General features: G+C 32.3%; 2 protein-coding genes across 5 annotated transcripts; both read left to right on the forward strand.

Moving 5' to 3' along the window:
• The first annotated feature begins 701 nt into the window (after positions 1 to 701).
• LOC18093966 (uncharacterized) lies at positions 702 to 5,637 on the forward strand. 3 transcript variants are annotated; one of them, XM_024590143.2, is made up of 5 exons: positions 702 to 1,137; positions 2,159 to 2,448; positions 2,703 to 2,882; positions 3,254 to 3,821; positions 3,956 to 5,637. In XM_024590143.2, the coding sequence occupies exons 2-5, from the start codon at positions 2,296 to 2,298 to the stop codon at positions 5,296 to 5,298; spliced, it is 2,244 nt and encodes a 747-aa protein (XP_024445911.2). In that variant the 5' UTR covers positions 702 to 1,137; positions 2,159 to 2,295; the 3' UTR covers positions 5,299 to 5,637. The 3 variants fall into 3 exon arrangements, with proteins under 3 accessions (XP_024445911.2, XP_006368183.2, XP_024445916.2); XM_006368121.3 differs by having other exon boundaries at positions 3,269 to 3,821; XM_024590148.2 differs by lacking the exon at positions 702 to 1,137 and adding an exon at positions 1,193 to 1,901.
• A 5,457-nt stretch (positions 5,638 to 11,094) lies between these two features.
• On the forward strand, positions 11,095 to 13,567 carry LOC7483236 (probable WRKY transcription factor 17). Of its 2 annotated transcripts, none has more exons than XM_024609281.2 (3): positions 11,095 to 12,389; positions 12,638 to 12,763; positions 13,177 to 13,567. In XM_024609281.2, exons 1-3 carry the CDS (start codon positions 11,728 to 11,730, stop codon positions 13,328 to 13,330), a joined length of 942 nt encoding a protein of 313 aa, XP_024465049.1. In that variant the 5' UTR covers positions 11,095 to 11,727; the 3' UTR covers positions 13,331 to 13,567. The 2 variants fall into 2 exon arrangements, with proteins under 2 accessions (XP_024465049.1, XP_002297623.3); XM_002297587.4 differs by having other exon boundaries at positions 11,103 to 12,389; positions 13,174 to 13,567.
• Positions 13,568 to 19,197: the final 5,630 nt, after the last annotated feature.

Genomic DNA, 19,197 nt, shown 5'->3' on the forward strand with positions numbered 1-19,197 from the left:
AATCAAGCCTTTCTCATCTAATGGAACTCGTGGAAACAAACAAAATTCATTTTTGTGGTCGAAAATGGCTTGGATGGTGACATTCTCTCTCATTGTTGGAATTCGACAACCTCTTTCTCTCTATTCTCTCTAATTAGTGAATAAAAAATATTACAAATAAACTTTTGTATTAAAATTGATTTTTTTTTAAAATTTAAAGGGATTTAAATTATATAATTCATGTTATTTTGAAAGTTTGAGAATCTAAGTATATTTTTCTTGACATCTATGACATGCTACCCGTGTTTGGTGTCTTTTTATTATAGTCTCTTTTCTTATAATTTCACCCTTAACTAAAAAATTTAAAGCAAGTGGTCTTTAATTAAGATTAAATCACCAAAAATTAAACTTTAAGGAGTAAGATAAATTACTAAAAAATACATGGAAGGTCCAGTTTTGTGAATGTGATAACAATACTAACTACAGTGGAAATTGTTTTAGTTTTCTACTATAAGTTTTTTTGTTTTTGATACAACCGGCAACGGCATAGCTGTTGTGGTGCAGGGGACCTTGCTGGTAGAAAACAGTAAATAAGGGGACAAAAAGGTAAAAAGGAGAATGAAAAGGACATAAATAAATATCCAACAGCAGCAACATGGCTTTTGCAGTTGAAACTGTCAGTCTCTTTAAAAGCCAAAAATCTCATTGGCATAAAAAAAAAATACACAACACATACACAGAGAGGGAGAGGGGGGGAGAGAGAGAGAGAGAGAGGGCGAGAGGGATGGAATCACAATCATCCAACAAAGCAACTAGGCAAGCAAAGAGAGAAAGAGACAGAAAGTTAACCCAGAAAAAGAAATGATAGTACAGTAACACAACCCTCACTGTTAGCTACTCCTATATTAGTAGCTCATCTTTAGTCCCACCCTCTCTCCTCTCCCCTCTCTCTCATTATATTCGGTGAGAGAGAAGAAAAAAGAAAAAGGAGAGGAAAACGAATTCATCTTTGTCATTGGGTTCTCCTTGATCTGATTCCCTTTCCTTTTGTCTTGTCTTTCATGATGGGTTTTGTATGATTTTTACTTTCATTTTTGCCATCTGGGTTTGTAAAGAAGAAGTAGAAGATTACCATGTTAATGGGTTCTTTGCTTCGTGGTACTTTCTTTTTTCTTTTTCTATCTCTGTTTTTTTTTTTTTACATATTTTGGGATTTGAGTTTTCTTGTTTGTTTGTTGATATCATGTTTTTGTTGTGTAATGTTTGTTCTTTTGTGCGTGTCTTGGGTTTTGTATAACAGTGTTTCGTTGTGTATGAGCTGGATGGAAGTGGAGTTTTGATCTGTATTGATTGTCCTTGTATAAATCGTGCTAAAATGTTTTCAAGCTATAAACTTTACATGCCAAAGAACACTTGTTAAGATTCTACTTGGTTCATGAGTCATTAACAAAAGTTATTTCTGTTGATGATATGCAAATCCATGTCATTAAATGACAATTACTGGGCCTCTTTTTTTGGTGAGAATTGGCTTAGTTTTCAATGCACATGAGTCTCATCATCTAAAGGCTTTATTAAACTTTGATTGGATATGAAGGCATCAGAGCCATCCCTTGTGGCTTGGAAAAATGAGCTACTTTCATTTGTGGGTTGGATGTCATTGGGAGATTTGGGGCTGGCTGCATGAACAGTAAATTTGAGAAAGCATCAGTGCCCAAATGTTAAGTCATATCTGGGTTTTTGTTGGTCAAATTTCATGCCCATGTATGCATTGGCTTCTACGAATTTGAACTTTGTTTGCTAGCGAGTAGTGATCAAGGTAGAGCGAGTCAGATCATATATTTGCTTTGTTTGGGACATGCCTAATTGTTGGTGGTCTGTTACGTCTGGGTGTGCTGAAAACAGAATCTCGAGCCTGCAAGGATGTAAGAGGCTCTGGTGATGATTTCTGTTGTCCGGCATGCAGTTGATATGTACTTCATTTCTTATTTTATGCATAAATTGCTTCTCTGGAGCTTACTTTTTATGTGAATGATGAGTGCCGCTTGGTATTTATCTTGATTTTGCAAGTGTTTTAAGAAGGGGAAGCTTATTTGATTGGTGCTGCTTAGTCTTTCATAGAATGGCCAGTTGCTTGATTGATGCCGAGCATCTCATTGTATCAATTCTTTAAAAAATGCAGGGATGGCGAATGGATGGCAACTTGGTTCTTACTGGCGCTGCCCATCTCATAACTAGAAATCTGCTTTTGAATTTGCTGGATGGAATATAGATTTTAGAGACAAATCATCGCAAAATGCAGCTTTTTAAGGATACAACATGTGGTGTGAGATGATGGACTTGTTCGATCCTGGCAAGAAGATGTTGATGCAAGGAGATTTCGATCTGAACTCTGTACAGCGACACGCAGATTCATTTAAAGGAGTTATAAAGCAGACAATTCTCAAGCAGGAGGTTATATTTAGGACTCAGGTATTAACCTCAACATTGCATCATGATAAGTTTCTAGCTAAATCCGGCATCATATGGTTCCTTTGAGTCTGGTTAAAATGTTGGGTCACTTCTATCATGTAGCTTGAACTACTTGTGTAAACTAAGCGGAGCTCTGATTACACTTGCTAAATACGGCTTGTCTTATGGGTGAATCATGAGGTCATGGTTGATGGCATAAAGGATAGAAGTTTGCTGCAATACTCTTATCTCTATTGTTACTTATTTTTCTTCAGGTCCATGAACTCCATCAGTTATATAGGACGCAAAAAACACTGATGAAGGATCTTGGTAGTAAGTGTTGTGGTGGATACAATTCATGGGATGCAAATGTACAACCATCTCTACCACCTTTTCCGAACCCTTCAAGAATTGAACCATTGGCGAAAGAAACAGGAATTTCCTCAATTTCCAAGGTAAATGAAGCCACCAACTATAAGCTTGCTATTGAAAGTAACCTTTGTGGAGGGAGATGAGGGTTTCTTTTTTTTCCTTTTTCAATCATGGTTTTTTGGCTTCTTCGGTGTTTTTGTGGCACAAGCCCCAGTCTTCTATGGCATGCCATTTGAAAGTCTAGCCACTAACAATTACAATAATTGTTGGCAATACATTTAGTAGAGACCTACATGTAATTCCTTTCAATGAGCTCCTTGATTGGATTGTTCGTGGCTTTTTGGTCCTTCAAAGAAGATGTGTTTGTTGTATCATTAAGAACAGACTTATGATGTACCACATCTAAAGAGCTTTTCAAAAAATGACGATACACACTTTCATAATGCTAATGTAGGAGCTTGTCTTTCAGGTGGGTCCAGCACCTTTCGCAAGCAAGGAGTTGTTACATGGGTGCCAAGATACATATTATAGACTTAAGCAGATGCCTCTTGATCTTCAACTCTCTGCTAACAAACTCATCAACCATGTCGAGGAAGATCGCCCAAACAGAGGACATGCCTGGAATCATCCCTTAAAAGAACCAATAGACGTTAAACATCCTCTCTCTGCTAATTACTCTTCAGGTACAGAGGAGTTGAAGCTTTCCCTGACTACTAGAGATGACTATAGAAGAACAGAAGGTACATTGCGGACTTGGTTTGATAAGAGAACTCATCAGTACTGTTCCGTGATTGATCTGGAATCAGAAGAGAGGATATCAGATGACAGTGCAAAATGCACACCTTCTGTTGGCTGTGCTACTCCAGAAACTTATTCCCCAGGGAAGTACAAAAAAGTTTCTGCCTTCTCTAGTTTAATTTTCTTAACTAGTGCAGAGAAAGATCCATCTGTCGAGATTTCAGAAAGCAGCTATTTTCAAGAACATAGTGAATGCTGCCAAGAGCAGACCTCTTCTAATGAAGGTACTGATAATCAACCACTTGAAATTAGTTATAGCATTTTGTGCATGAATTTATGTTTCTGGATTTTGATCTTGTGCAATAATTATATGCTTTGCCACCATGTATTTAGCTATTTTTATCGGTCTTGCAAGCAGGAATTATGGAGTGCCATGATGATAACCTGTGTAATAATCTTTCCACCAAAATGAAACAGTCCTCTTCACATAAAGGAACTGATTTGGACCTCAACAAAGCTCACTTTGATGACCCGTCATGTTTCTCAAATGATCCTCTAGTGGCCTGTCCTTCACCAGCTAGATCAGCTGGTGACTCTGCGGCAGTTATTAGGAGCATGCAGGAAGAAACCTGTCCAACCACATTTTGGGACAAACAGGTCAATAGCTGCTCAAATGAAATTTCTGACATGCTTGCAGAAAATAATTTCATAAATGCTACTGAAGTAGATTTAAACAGCACAACTAGGAGTACAGATGTTTGGACCGGAAATTCTGAGCAGGATGGAATAAGTGGTACTTTACCAAACCCTACAGGCCCGGAGCCCATACCCAGCCCCCCTGTAGACATTTCTGAAGACATCGACAGGTACACTGGCGACCACAAGAATGATAATGTTGTGATGAAGGCGAAACTCGCGAATTGTCTTCTACATGATTTAAATCAAATGCCTTTAGATACTAGAGAACTGAGCTCTGAGAAGAGCCAAGTGGAAGATGCTGTCTTTTCATGTATTGATCAGTATCAGAATGATGGACATGGCAATCAATCTCCTGTTTCATGCAAGTCTGGTATTTATGATAATGATTCAAACAGTGGAAAGACAGTGCACTTTGGCAGTATGTCTGGTGATGTGAACACTGATTTGAAAACCCTCTCAGGGTCACAAGTTGCCGGTGCCTCATCAGATGAGCATGACCTAAGAACTTCTGACAGTGGTGATTTGAAAAATGAATGCTACGACAAGAAAGAAGAATCAGCTGAAGTTGATGTTTTGATGAAAAGAGCAGCTGAATCACTTGTAGATATGTCTTTGAAGAATTTAATTTGCTTTCAAGATTCTTTTGCCAAAGAAGGGTCCAAGGAGATGAGAAAAGAGACGAGGGAGCAGCCACAGTATACTTGCGATTCTTTTGAATTAATGGTTATGGAACTAACGGAAAGCAATGTGGATGAAAATTCAGTGACATCAAAGCCATATGAAGTAAATGATATGGAAACAAAAGATTTTGGTTCTAAACTGAGACGAGGAAGGAGAATGAAAGATTTCCAGAAGGAGATACTGCCTGCTCTGGCATCTCTTTCTAGACACGAAATTCATGAGGATATAAACATTATCGAGGGAGTTTTAAGATCAAGAGAATACCGCAAAATCAGAGGCAAGATGGCAACAAATGGAGAGAACTGGTCTCCACTGGTGAGAAGTAGACGGTCAAGACTCAATAATGTTGGGAGGAGAAGAAGTTCATCGAAGTTCAACTAGAAGTCATTAACAGCTTGATAACTGATCATATCCATTCTAGGTCTATAGAACATCTTTGCATATATAGCAGCACACATAGTTCGATCTCATTTCCTAGCTTTAGAAACAGAACCCAGTGCTTCAAATAGATGGTTGGTCATCACATTTTATTCCAAGTCTTACTAGAGCAATATTTTTCTTCACGCACACCTATTCAGCACCTTCAATGCTTCATTTTTTCTTTTTTTCCCTCTTATCAGAGCAACTTTTACATGTTTGTTTTCCCTCGGTGCGGTATTAAGCGAGAAAGTTGAAATTTGCTGATGGCAAAGAAAGTTATCGAGAGAGAGTTGATATTTATTATTTATGTGCTATACTATTCGATGGATAGAAGCGGATACTAGAAGTCTCATTTTGTGCATTGCGATTATTGCCATATATATAATGATAGCTTCTGTTGTTTCATGGTTCATGCAGTATCAACGGATTCTATGATTTTATCACCGCATGGAAACGTTTTCTCCCAGACAATTCACTCTCCGAGATGCAGGGCATGTAAGTGGGGACTGTAACGGTAGTCATCTTGGTAATCAATCAATGATTTTCTTGCTGTTTATACCTCATCTGTTGTTGCCTATCGTGGGCATGCTACTGTATGCCAAACATCCGGCCCAACTCTCTGACTGTTGACCGCTCACATCTGGTCGTGTCCCCGCTGGAATTTTTTATTTTTTTTTTTACAGTGAAAGGTTATCTTAAAACAAGATGATCATGCACTCTTCAGTTCAGTTTGCTGGATTTTAAAAGTTTAAAAAGAACATGGAATGTCTTTTGTACTAGTTTGATGATTTTTTTTCCTTCTCTCAACGGCGCGGGCCGCCTTAAAGATTTTCTTACTATCAAGAAAAATTATAACCAGAATTATATATGTAATAAATAATAATAAATATGTTAATTATAACTAAAAATTGAGTCGAAAGCTGAGATAAAAAAATATTTATTAGAAAAAAAATTAAATATTTATTTCAATTTGAAATTGGTCTAAAATTTTAATTGGTTTTAACAGATAAAATTAAATTTTATTTTGTCAAATTAAACATTAACTCAACATTAAAATTTATTTTTAATATTATAAAATCCTTGTATAAAGTCAATTGAAACAAAATATCAAACTTAATCCTAACATGAAAAGATAGTTTGTGTCTTACTTCTATATTGCATTTTCATCGTTTTTTAATATTTATTTCATTTTATATTGCCATTTATAATTTCAAACACCATGATCCAACAAGTGTGAGTTTTATGAAATTTAATTATAATTATTAAAAAAACTTAATAAAAAAAAGAAGGATGCGAAGAGGTTCACTATTCATTTGAACAACATTTCCATCCCAAATGTTTTGATGTTTTTAGTAACACAAACACACTAGTTAGTCTACGAGTCATACCAAAGCAGGCTAGACATGCGTCTGGGCTTGCGCACTTGGCTTATGAATAACCTACGCTCAAGGTCGCATTATGTGCCCATGTTTTTTTTTTTTTATATATATATATATATATATATATATATATATATATATATATAATAAGAAAGACATAGATATGCATGGTCTACAATCCTAGAATCCAGCGATCAGAGTGTCGTTGGAAAATCATAGGAGATTTTTTATGCCCAAAACCTTGTTTTTCAATTAATTTTTATTCAAAATACCTAAAAAACACACTGGAGGTATTAGTTAACGCATTAATAACTTAAAAAAACCTGCAAATAAGTTCTAAAACTTAAAGCAAGCCAAAATCTAAAAAATATCTCAAGTTTAGATCTATCATTTCAGGCAATATTGATAGCAAATAACAACTCAATGAAATTCCTCTCATCTAATAGAACTTTTTGACACCAAAATTAATTATTTTGGTGGTAAGAATAAATATCAACCAAAATTAAAAACTCTTCTTTATTGATTGTTGGAATTTGACAACTCTCTCTTTTTTTTTTCAAATTATAAATTAAAAAATAATAAAAATAAAGTTTTGTACTAGTATTGAGTTTTTTAAAAACCTAAGGGACTGAAATTGTATCATTTGAAAAATTAAAGGACTAAAGTGAACTTCTCATGTCAATTTTGAAACCCCACCTATTTTTTATGCCTTTTCCACCTTGATCCTCATTTTTTCAATTTTTTTATTGGTTAATAATTGCCTTTTAATTTCTTTTTAATATAATAAAGCTAAGAGTATAAGATTGAATGAAGGGATGAGAGCGATCCACCTAGGATTAATAAAAACATTCTTCTTTGTTTGGCATGCCATGTATTATATAGTTTATATGTAGCATATTATTATATCAACTGGATCAAAAATCATATTTTTAAATTAAAATTTGATTAGATTTCTATATACTAATTTGACTTGCATATATATATATATATATATATATATATATATATATATATATATATATATATATATATATATATGTGAATTTGTTTGAGATCAAATTTCTCTTCCATATTTAAATTCATTGAATGGTTCAACAAATAAAGATCGTTAGTATATACAAAAACATCATGTCAATAAATAAATACTGGAAACTCATTTGATGTAGTCTCTAATAATAATGATCATTGATAAAATTCTAAAAAAAGTTTTCTAATAAAGACAGCATGGAAAATAAGATAAAATAACTTAATTTGGAAAATATTATAAAAAGAGGAATCTTTACTACTAGTTTCAAAGCATGGGGTATGGCTTTTGGCTGTCAGGAAAGTAAACATCTATTCCTCTGTCATGAGTCCTGTCCTCCCTAGAGAACTGCCTCAAATGCTCGTATTGGATTTGGATTTTTGATGAATTCACATGCCCAGATCTCAAATTCAGTCGTTCACCTTTGCTTCTCTTTTTAGAAAAGACGAGGGAAGTGTCTTTCTGTGTTTTTTTATATATATATATAAAATAGATTTTGGTCATTTTTTATCAAACATATTTTCAACTCACAATTTTATAAAAATTATATATGAAAAATTATTTTAAAATTACAATTAAAAATAAAAAAATACTTTCTATAAATCATTTCAAATGTTTAATTCATCAAATCAAGTTAATTCATATTATAGTGGACAGGCAGGGCACCTCAAATTAATAAGTAGCCAGGAATTTATTTATTTTCTTTCTTTGGGTGACACTCTAAACAATAGCCTTATAAAAAGATTGATTTTTAGTTGGTAAAATGCAGCATGTATGCCATGACAAGATTGGTTTTCAAGTAACCATCTAGGTGGTGGCCTAGTGGTAAAAGCTTGGGACCAAGAGGTTTGCTCTCTCTATGGTCTCAGGTTCGAGCCATGTGGTTACTCATATGATAGCCACTGGAGGCTTACATGGTCGTTAACTTCAGGGCCCGTAGGATTAGTCGAGGTGCGCGCAAGCTGGCCCGGACACCCACGTTAAACTAAAAAAAGATTGGTTTTCAAGTTTTTCATTTAGGTTTTAAATTTTATTTTTTTATATTTAAATTCTTAGCTTTTAAGAAAGAAGAGACAAGACATCAAAAATTTTGAGGAGAGAAAGGTAGTAAATGATTGGGTTATGAGGACTAGCAACTTTAATTTTGGTGTTTATAAATTAGACTTTAAAAAAGTAATTTAATGAAAATGATTTTCACCTTCAATTTTTATGGAAAAAAAGATAAAAGTCTGAAAAGGTGTTTTATTTGATTTGATTTTGGATTTAAAAACCAATTAAAATGTGTTTTGTTTTGTTTTGTTGCTCGAAATGAAATTATAAAGGTTCATGAAATGTTTTGGGGTGGAAAATGGTTAGAATATGGGTTATTAGGATCGAAAAAGTTGGACCTTGATTTTCTAGGAGTCGAAGACAACTTCAGTGACTAGGAAACAAAATGATGTATCTTCTGTTTTTTTTTTTAAATAATTTTTTAAAAGTCAAAAACAACAATGCATCGCTCACCTATTTAAAAAAAATAATAGGGGCAAACGATGTATCGCCCATTCTCTTAAGAAGAAGAAAAAATGGGTAGAAGGTCATTTTACTAGTCTTTATACTTCTGGCCCTTTAATTTTTATTTTTTTTCTCTATTTTTCACATTTTATAATTAGATTCTTTTTAAATAAATTATTTAAAGAATTATTATATTTTCTCATATTTTTTCTCTTTTCATGTTATTTTCAAATAATATTAGGGTCTTTTATAGTAGCGTTAACAATTGCTTTTTGAATAATTATATGTGAATATAATATGCATAATATTTTAAATATGGTTGAAATGTATTTTTTTGTGATTTTTCTTAAAAAGTTTTCTCAAGTTTTTTATTCTTATCAAAATTATCATTTTTTTATATCAAAACTTGCTTTTAAAATTATAATAAATTCTGATTTAAAAAGAAATATTTATGCTGAAATAGTTATAGAAAGAAAGTAACATATTAATAAGGGTAATGGATTTTGAGAAAAAAGATATTTTTATACTTATTTCAAATCATTGAATTTTTTGGGTATCGACTTTAATTGCTTTTAGTTTTTTTTCAATATACAACATAGCTCGAAGAAATATATATTTCAAAGTATACATTAATAACAAAAGGAGAATTTATACTAACAATAAAAAAAAATTATATGGAATTTAAATTATTATTTTCTTATAAAAATTCATTTTTATTGCCATAAAATTAAATAAAAGAAATTCAAAGATTACCTCACATCACGAGATCATATATCTCCATATACATTTATTTCTCAGCTTCTCACTTTAATTTTTAATTATCATTAATAATTTTTTCATAATTTATTGGTTCGTATAATTTTTAATTTATTTTATTAAACAAAAAATTAACTTTTCAATTATCCTAGCAAACACTTTCACAATGCATGCACATTCTTCTCTTGTGGTAGAAATTAATTTGAAATCCGACTTGCAGCATAGTTGGCTAGTTGTTAACTGAATCAGATTAGAAAAGAACACATCAAATCAATTTGGATGGATGCCTTGAGCCTCTCTCTCTGTTTGCCGGTAAACTTGAACTTGCCTCTTGATTGTATATTAGGGAGCAAAGTTTTTCTGAAGCCATTGTCAGGGGGTAAAGTTGTTTCTAACCATTAGATCTTTTGACTGAGGAATTGGGACCATCCCTACGAGCACCAACTATATTAATATCAGCAATGATAGGGTGATTCTTGATAATTAAGGCCATACCTGATCCACATTGGAGGTAAGATTACTGGTGTGTGCTTTCTGATATGGTTTCTTTATCGTGACAGGAAAATAAACAATGCAATAATAGGAGGAGTGAAGATGAATCCACCGAAAGCCATTCTTCGGGAACAAGCATTCTTCAATGATGAACCCAAAAAGGATATATGCTAATGGTCCAAGTTCTTGAGTGAAAGTGGCTGCAACTGCAATCTTCGGCTGGCTGGTTAGTGGATTAGATTCATGGGGAAGTGGAATAAGGCCACATGCAGCCAAAATTCTTCCCTAAATATTTGAATCTCTGTGTCTTCTTATGCACTAACTTGCCCCCACAACCCACATATATAATGGGATGATGAATATTTTTATATATATAAAAATGGATATCTAATAAGTTTGACTATACAACTAGTAAAATTTCATGTTTTTTTATACCAACACATTCCTGAGGTAATTCTATTGAATTTATATTGAGACCATGCCTTCATAAGTAAGATTAATCAGACATAAACATGTTAGGTTTTTTTTTTTATATAAAAAAAAACAAATATTAAAATGTAAGAATAAACATTACATGCTTGTTATTTACCAAGAGGGAAAAGAAGAAGAAGAGAGAAAGAGCATCACATGTTTGATTGTTCTTTCATTTGTATTACTCTCTTGTAATCTGATGTTTCATCCTGCAAGTTGTAGATTCTTGATTTCATCTCTATGAATGCTGTTGCTAATAACTTACTTCAATGTCCTACTCTGATGCTACAGTCGGAGTTTGGAGTGAAGAAACATCATCTTCTATAATTGATGAGAAATATGTTTCTTTTTTATGAGTTTTTAGTGAGTTTTGTTGCGTTATTGTATCAAAATTACTAAATGATACATAGAGCCTTTTTTCTTTTTTGCCCCTTTGTCTCAATTTTTCAAACTTAGTTTAGGATTATTCAGTTGTCTGTTGATTAGACGGATTCTGTAACCCAAGCTACCGTTGACTATCTTTGGATATCAGTTGCGTACATAAAAAATATATATATCTTCATTACTGGGTTTTGAACATTTTGCTTACTTAATTGCCTGTGGTTCACCTGCTATTAGAAAAATATAGCTTGTCTATAAGATTATGGCTCATCTCGCCATCCATGGTTGTTAGGCTCTCGCTGTCTAAATGCTTTGTTTGAGCCACCTTGGAGGCCTGTTATCAGGTAGATTTAGATAATAGGTTGTCAGGGTAGCCTATACTCCAGATTAAATATGAAGGAAGCTTCAGGTGTCTGTGTTTCAATGAGACCCAGACAGGATTTCAGAGTTCTTGAGGTTGCTCAAAGTAGTTTCAGACAGGCTCATCATCTGTTTAGCTGTATTTCTGATCAAAATCAGAAAAGAAGCATTCAGGAAGTAAGCCTGATTGCTCAAGATACAGTAAATGAATTCAGAAATCTAGTTAGACTCCTTGATGGATCAGAGCAGTCAGGGTGTAAGAGGATCAGGAAAGGTCCTTTGCCACATTCCCATGATATAAACCCAGTTGAATTGATGGATAGTCCCAACTCTGTGTCTAAAAGCCCTCACCACAACTTTTCTCAACCCAATAGGCAGCTATTCCCTCTTCAGAGTATTCAGTCAACTACTTCTTTGATCCATGCCAATAGTATCGACTTGTATAGGGAAAAACAGAAGACTAAAGACAACGTAGACGTCAAAACTAATTTGATCCTGGGGTTCAACCTTTCCCTCTTACAGCCAAGCACATCCTTTTCAAGTTTAGATGGAGGTGGCAGGATAATTCATCATTCAACATCAGAAATTCTTCCTTCTCAAGATGATGCCTCTATATCTTCCAAGAGCAAGAGCGGAGCGAAAAGTGAGGAGAAATGCCTAGCCTCAACCGGTGGATGTCACTGCTCAAAGCGAAGGTAAGTCCTTGTTTTGATTTGTCATGTATTCTATGTATACTAATTTGTTTCTTTCTGAATTGACTTTAAATAGTGAGGAAACTATGGGATTGTGATTTTGGGAGATACTCCTTTTCAGACTTTTACTTCATGTTATGATGATAGTTTTCATGATATCATCTTGTACTTGATTTTGTTCAAGAATCAAAATGTTTCCATCTGTTGTCGAGGAAATATTCTAATTCCATCTTCGATGTATTATCTAATAGGAAATTGAGGATCAAGAAAGTAATTAAGGTCCCTGCTTCAAGTACTAAACCAGCTGACATACCTCCTGATGATCACTATTGGAGAAAATATGGACAGAAGCCAATAAAAGGATCTCCATATCCCAGGTACTTTTCCATCCTGACATTGCCTTCTGCCGATTCTCTTTCGTTGCTGGGAGAGGGAAACTTCTGAGATTATTTTTTTTCCCTCGCCCTGGTTGCAACTAACTTGATTTAGTTGTGTAGAACTTTAAATTCATTCTTTCCCTGTATTCAATTAACCCAAAATATCACAATACAAAATCAAACAGGATAGACTGGACTAGCTCATCATTTCTCTTCATGCTTACCATCTGTGATTTATGAAGCTTGAGACAAATTATTACTGTTTTCTTCCTTTTGCCCCCAAAGCAATGTCCCAGACAAAGCCGTACTTGTATTGGCAGTCACAGGTTCACATGTTTGCGTATCTAAGAGCAAAGCTACCTGGACAAGTTATATTGCTTACTAACATCTTTCATTCTTTGGTGTCAAAGAAGCTACTACAAATGCAGCAGTACGAGGGGATGCCCTGCGAGAAAACATGTAGAAAGAAGCTTGGAGGATCCTACCATGTTAGTTGTGACTTATGAAGGGGAACATAATCACTCCAAAATTCAATCTCCCAATCCCGACATCATGCTTCATATTTAACAATAAAAGCAAACCAAAGGACACCCGTATTTTCCAAGCTGGAACTGATCGTGCACCTGCAAGCTAAGGTTCTTCCGCAGCTTCATGTTTCCTTAAAAAGAGATCATGTCACTCCTTTAAGGCTCGTTATTTTTAACTTTAAGTCTATATGCTTCTCCAGCAATGGTTTTGCAGGTCTACTTGTATATATGCACTCTCAAGATTTCCTAATAAAGGTTGATTAATTTGCTTTATGCATGACTGATTGATTCTAGTTTGGTTTTCCAATATCTTTCACTTCAAAAGAAAGACTCAACCAGGAGTTGTCTTGTGCCTTCAGAAATTTACCATGAAAATTCATCTTTTGAGCCTTATTTTGATTGTTTTGCTCCTATGCCATACCTGCACAGTGTTTGTTTTTCAGGAGCTCTCAATCTCATCAGTATTCCTCACAACACACATAGCCTGATCAAGCATCAAATGCTTGGAGATCTCTTTTGAAAAAAAATCTTATAATGCATACTGACAGTAATTTAGAAAAGGGCCACACGAATCCTCTGGCCCAACACAATTTTTGCCACAAACAGACAAACCTTCATGCACTTCTTGACTCGTAGATCGGGTACTTATTCAATAATCTGGCCTCCATCTTTTACGTTTCAATACAGAATATGGTTTGATTTATAATGCTCAAGGTACATGACTGCATGTCCACAATGACAAGACAAGCAAAAATGAGAATGGCTAGAAAAACGACTTCTCCTCATTGTAGCTCAGGTGGGCTCCAAAAGATTTGCTCAGGCCCAACTTGTACTGTCCCCAGTAGTTGAGGCCTCTTCCGCACCATTTTCCACTTTCCTTGAACCAAGAAAGTGAAAATATAACTAAGAGTTTGGTATTCACCTCCATGTTAGAGCTCTCCATTTTCTGAACTCAGTTTCACATTATATTTTGTTTAGAAGAAGTGTTGCTACGCCAAATTATTTAGATTTAACAAGTTCGGGATGCCTGCGCAATATTCTAGGTTAGATTCCAAGCTAAGTTACAATGCAATAACGTTAACTAAAGACTAAAGGAAAGAGTTGATATTTGTTCTAAAAAGTAAAAAATATATACACGTGTTGGGTAGTTTTTTTTTTTTACTTTAATTGTGGAAAAAATGATATTTGTAAAAAAGATAATGATTTAGATTTTGAGAAAAACAATAAATTTTAGTCAAAATTCTCTTTTCTTATTAATATTTTTTATTTAGAAAAATATATTTTTTAATAGTAGTTATTAAATAAAAACTAGGGGTAATTAAAATAAAAATTATATTAATTTGAGATAAGAAGTAAAAAATGCATCTCATTAATCAAAACTTCCTTTTTTATTCATTTTTTTCTTATAAAAATTATCTTTTTTTAATAAGTATTTTTTTAAAATTAAAACTTATCATAATATTAAAAGAAAGATTGAATATCAAAGATTATAAATCAATAATTTCAGCATTAAATATAAAAAAATATAAAATCCAAGAAAAACCATATAAAATATTTACAACAAAAAATAATTAAATAGATATTTTATTTGTATTAAATATACATGAATGAATTTTTTTTAAAACAAACTAGGCATATTAGGTCTACATAAAATTATTAAAAACATAATCATTAATATTATCATAAAAAACTCTAATGTTATTTAAAATTCATTTCATAATCAAATAACTATTTAAATATTATTTTAATAAACTTATTTAAGGTCAATGCAATTATAAAATGTAAATAAATAAAAATAGGACAATTAAAAAAAAGTTTACACCCAATTTGGTTGGAAAGACTAGCCTGCATGTTTGGCCCAAAACTATGAAGCCCATATGCTTTTGGGCCTGTAAGGCCATGCCCAAGCACTTAGGTCTTTCTTAAAAGGAGTGGATGACGTTTCAACCACTTCTCTTTGTTTTTCAAAATAGTGCAAATAACACGTCATCCATTGGGATAAATGATGTGCCATTTATCTGAAACATTTTCCAACCACCAAAGCTATCTCAATAACTGGAAAATAAAGGTCTAAGTTTTTTACCCTAAAAATCAAAATTTCAACTATTTTTGACACAAAAATATGAAAAAGCCATCATATTGACCTCTAAAACCTCATTATTAAAAAACACATTTTAATTGGACAAAAGACTCAAGATCAAAAAAAAATCAAGCCTTGATCTACTTTGTTAGGCATCATTAAAGACGGAAATCATCTCTATTGAGTTCATATCTTAAAGATGAATCTAAAGATATTAAAATTACAGTTATTGGTGACTAGAATTTTACCATCCAAGAACTTCCTCTCTTTTTTTTTTCCAATAACTTTCTCTTTCTTCTCTAGATATCTAGGGATTGAAACACAAGAAAAATAAACTTATGGACCGAAGCATAAAAAGTCAAAACATTAAGGACCGGGAATGGAAAAATAAAACTTAAGGGATAAAAGTAAACATGTCCAAGCCATTTGAACAAGGAACATATAAAGAGGGTCATTTTTAAAAATTTTAATTTGTCATAACTTGTTTTTTACCCCATTTTCAAATGTAGGGTTTTTAAATGAAAAATACTAAAATGTTTTTAAAAAACACATTTTCAATGACATTCGATCAATTTCCTGTCATTTTGTAATTTCTTACTTTTTTGCTTATCGTTTTTGTATTTAAAAATTTCCTAAAAATGAAAAATAAGAGGAAAGGAAATAACAAAAAAATATTAATGACTGAAATGATAATCAAGTATAAAAAAAGGGATCAAAATAAAAATATTTTTTTAAAACCCTTCTCAAATCAATTAAAGGATAAAAGGATAAATATAGAAATAAATAAAAGAGAAAAAAAAGATGTGAAAGATTGGAGAATGTGAGATAATAAAAGAGAATAAAAATGAAGGAGAGTATAAATAGAGCTACCATATTAGTCAAATAGAGGAACTAAAGTCCCTATAGTAGAAGATCATTTACTCTTCTTTGTTCTAAAGTTTTGTCATCCATGGACAATTTTCTTATGAAAAGTGAAAGGGAATGAACTAGTTTTTTTTCCCTACATACAATGCCACTAATGAAATAAAATACTTCACATAAAAATTATAGTTTTCATGGTTGGTTGATAGGCTTGATTGGTTTTGAGAAAACAAGTCTCTTGAAGAACAAAGAACTTTATGATGCTTGAGTCAATATATATGTAAAGGATAAATATAAATGAAGAGAAAATAAAGTGAGGGTTAGGGAGTGCGTATCTTTCAATAGTTTTATCAGGATTGCATGGCTTTTGGATAACTTTTATGGCCTCTAGCTAGCTGTGGCTAGTTTTTATGAGCTTTGGATAACTTTTCTAGCTAGGAATTGCTCTCTGGTTGTGTTTATGGTGATGTTATGGTTGGTCCAAATTGCCTTTTACATAGGTGACTGTGTGTATTTATACACCCAAATTGAAAATTGTTTCCCGGAGGAGAGATTATATCATTGGTGGAAAAAATGGTTTGACTAGTATGGTAGCTCTTGGTTGGTGTGTCATGCCATGGTTGTTGTGTCATACATGTTATTAGTGAAAATATTGGTAATAATCTACTAAAAAATGATAGTTGTTTTGCACAAAAAAAACATAGAAAAAGGTGTGTGTATGCATAAAAAAATCATATAAAGAGTTTGTATAGCGGTTATAGAAGCCTGAAACAATACGTAGGAAAGTGTGTAAGATAGATTGGTTAGACCGGTGTAACATCATGTTCAGATTGGACTTTGGCTAGAAGAATTCCAACCGATCGGGCTTGTCCTATGCAATGGAAACATATATTTCTTTTTAGAAAAAAAATTCTTTTTCTTTTTAATTTTTTTCTTGAATCATCATATATACATATGAAAAAAATCTCACACCAATTATATATATATATATATATATATATATATATATATATATATATATATATATATATATATCAAAAAACAATGGATTTTTGTCATCTTAGTGAAATCATATGTATTTGACAATGTTCCAATATCTTGAACAAAGACAGTATTTTAGAAGGTGAACTAAAGAGGGAAATAACGAGCTAGGGATCAATTTCTTGGATTTCATGTTGTTAATTTATTTGTAACCATTGAATGGAACAATCTATAATACAAAGTTATAGTCTAAGGACATGCCAATCATTTTTATTTTAGATTTCCATGTTCTTTGTTGGAGGTTGTGGGTTTCAATTCTCTTTTCACTATGGGTGCATGGTGGCCCCAACCCCTGCGAGACGGGCCTATATGTAAAGGAGAATACATAATACTACTAATAAAACTATATAAATCCAATTAATTGTGGTTATTTTGTGCCAAAAAAAATACTAGAGAGTCCTAAAAAAAGACGGGACTTTGCATCCAATGACAACATACCTACATCGGATCATAATATGGATTTCCCTTAAGTATTATTATTATTATTTTAACTTTGATTTCCTTGTATTAACATGGAACTACATCCAAGCTTATTTGTGTGTGTGTGTGTGTAAAACCTAAAAGCCATCAGTGTTTCACTGTGCATCAAGACATATGTTATTATGGATTGAAACGATGAAATAATCATTTTACTCTTCTCAAACAAAATCCTTTAACTAGTTATTAGGGGAAAATTAATATTTTTCATAGGACCCATGTGTCATTCTTATTTTGATTGGGGATAGATCAATTCTTTCACATTTTAGCTACACTGCGAGAAGACTTAAATACTCTTAAAAGAAAAAAAAAATTATGGTTTAGGGGCTCTTTGGTCATTTAATGCTTTGGTTGCACAGTGAAATGACAACATTATCTTTAGAAGAAGAAAAATTAAAATTGACGTTCGGAGGTTTTTTAATTTTATAATTCGATATTAGGTTATTAGGCCTTTAGTTTTGTGATTTTTTTTGCTTTTCTTTCTATGGAGTTATCTCAATCTCATATTCTGAATCGCGGGTTGGCTAATTTAACATGGGTTGACTAAGGTTTTTTTGTGTTTTTTTTAAATAATTTTTTTAGTTCTGTCTTTTATCATTTAGTTTACTTGAGAGTTAACCTCTATTATTTTAACAGTTTATTCTATGTGGGGTTATCTTGGTCTCATGACCGGGCCATGAATTTAACATGTTGATTCAAGTGAAGTTTTTTTATTCTTTTTTAAAAATGATTTTTCTTTTAGTTCGCCCTTCAATGATTGTTTAGCTAATAATTGAGCTCTGGATGTCTTCCATTTTTCTCTAATTGAGGTTATTATATTCTCATTTAATTTTTATTTTGTCATCAATTAAGATCGTTGAGAAAGTTTTAAGAATATTTAAAGGGTTTCTTTTTATAATATTGGCAAACATTTATTTTTTTCAATTAGTCATTTTTTTAGGGGGCTTTATTTTCGTTGATTTTTTCATATTATTAAATTAATCAAGATTATTAAATCTATTTTTTTAGATCATCCTTCAACATTTATTTTACTTGTAATTGAACTTTGGATTTCTTTGGTTTTTCTCTTTTTGGTGTTCTCTTTCTTATTTATTTATTTATTGTTATAAAAAAATATCATTGAGATATTTTAAGAATATTTAGAGAGGTTTTTTTATAATATTAGCAAGCATTCATTTTTTTTCAATTGGTCATTGGTGCTTTTTTAGAAGGTTTTTTTTATTATTATCATTAATTTTTCTAATTATATTATTAAATTAACTAAAATTATTGGATCCATTTGAATAAATAACCCGACTTGTAATTTTTTTTTCTCCATTAAAAATACTATAATCACCTCACTGTCTTTTTGCCCCCGTTAAATTTAAAAAATCTTGTTTTATTTTAAAAAAGAAAGTAAACAGAAATCATTACAGCTATAATCATAATTATACAGTGATAAATTAAAT

The sequence above is a fragment of the Populus trichocarpa genome, chromosome 1, assembly GCF_000002775.5.
Source record: "Populus trichocarpa isolate Nisqually-1 chromosome 1, P.trichocarpa_v4.1, whole genome shotgun sequence".
In the NCBI taxonomy this organism is placed as follows: Eukaryota; Viridiplantae; Streptophyta; class Magnoliopsida; order Malpighiales; family Salicaceae; genus Populus; species Populus trichocarpa.

Excerpts from the sequence above, each read along its gene's own strand:
- LOC18093966 (XM_024590143.2), top strand. The coding sequence starts at position 2,296 with ATGTGGTGTGAGATGATGGACTTGTTCGATCCTGGCAAGAAGATGTTG. Across the intron at positions 2,883-3,253 it reads GAATTTCCTCAATTTCCAAG|GAGCTTGTCTTTCAGGTGGG; the intron begins GTAAATGAAGCC and ends ATGCTAATGTAG. Across the intron at positions 3,822-3,955 it reads GCAGACCTCTTCTAATGAAG|GAATTATGGAGTGCCATGAT; the intron begins GTACTGATAATC and ends TCTTGCAAGCAG.
- LOC7483236 (XM_002297587.4), top strand. The coding sequence starts at position 11,728 with ATGAAGGAAGCTTCAGGTGTCTGTGTTTCAATGAGACCCAGACAGGAT. Across the intron at positions 12,390-12,637 it reads TGTCACTGCTCAAAGCGAAG|GAAATTGAGGATCAAGAAAG; the intron begins GTAAGTCCTTGT and ends ATTATCTAATAG. Across the intron at positions 12,764-13,173 it reads AAAGGATCTCCATATCCCAG|AAGCTACTACAAATGCAGCA; the intron begins GTACTTTTCCAT and ends TTGGTGTCAAAG.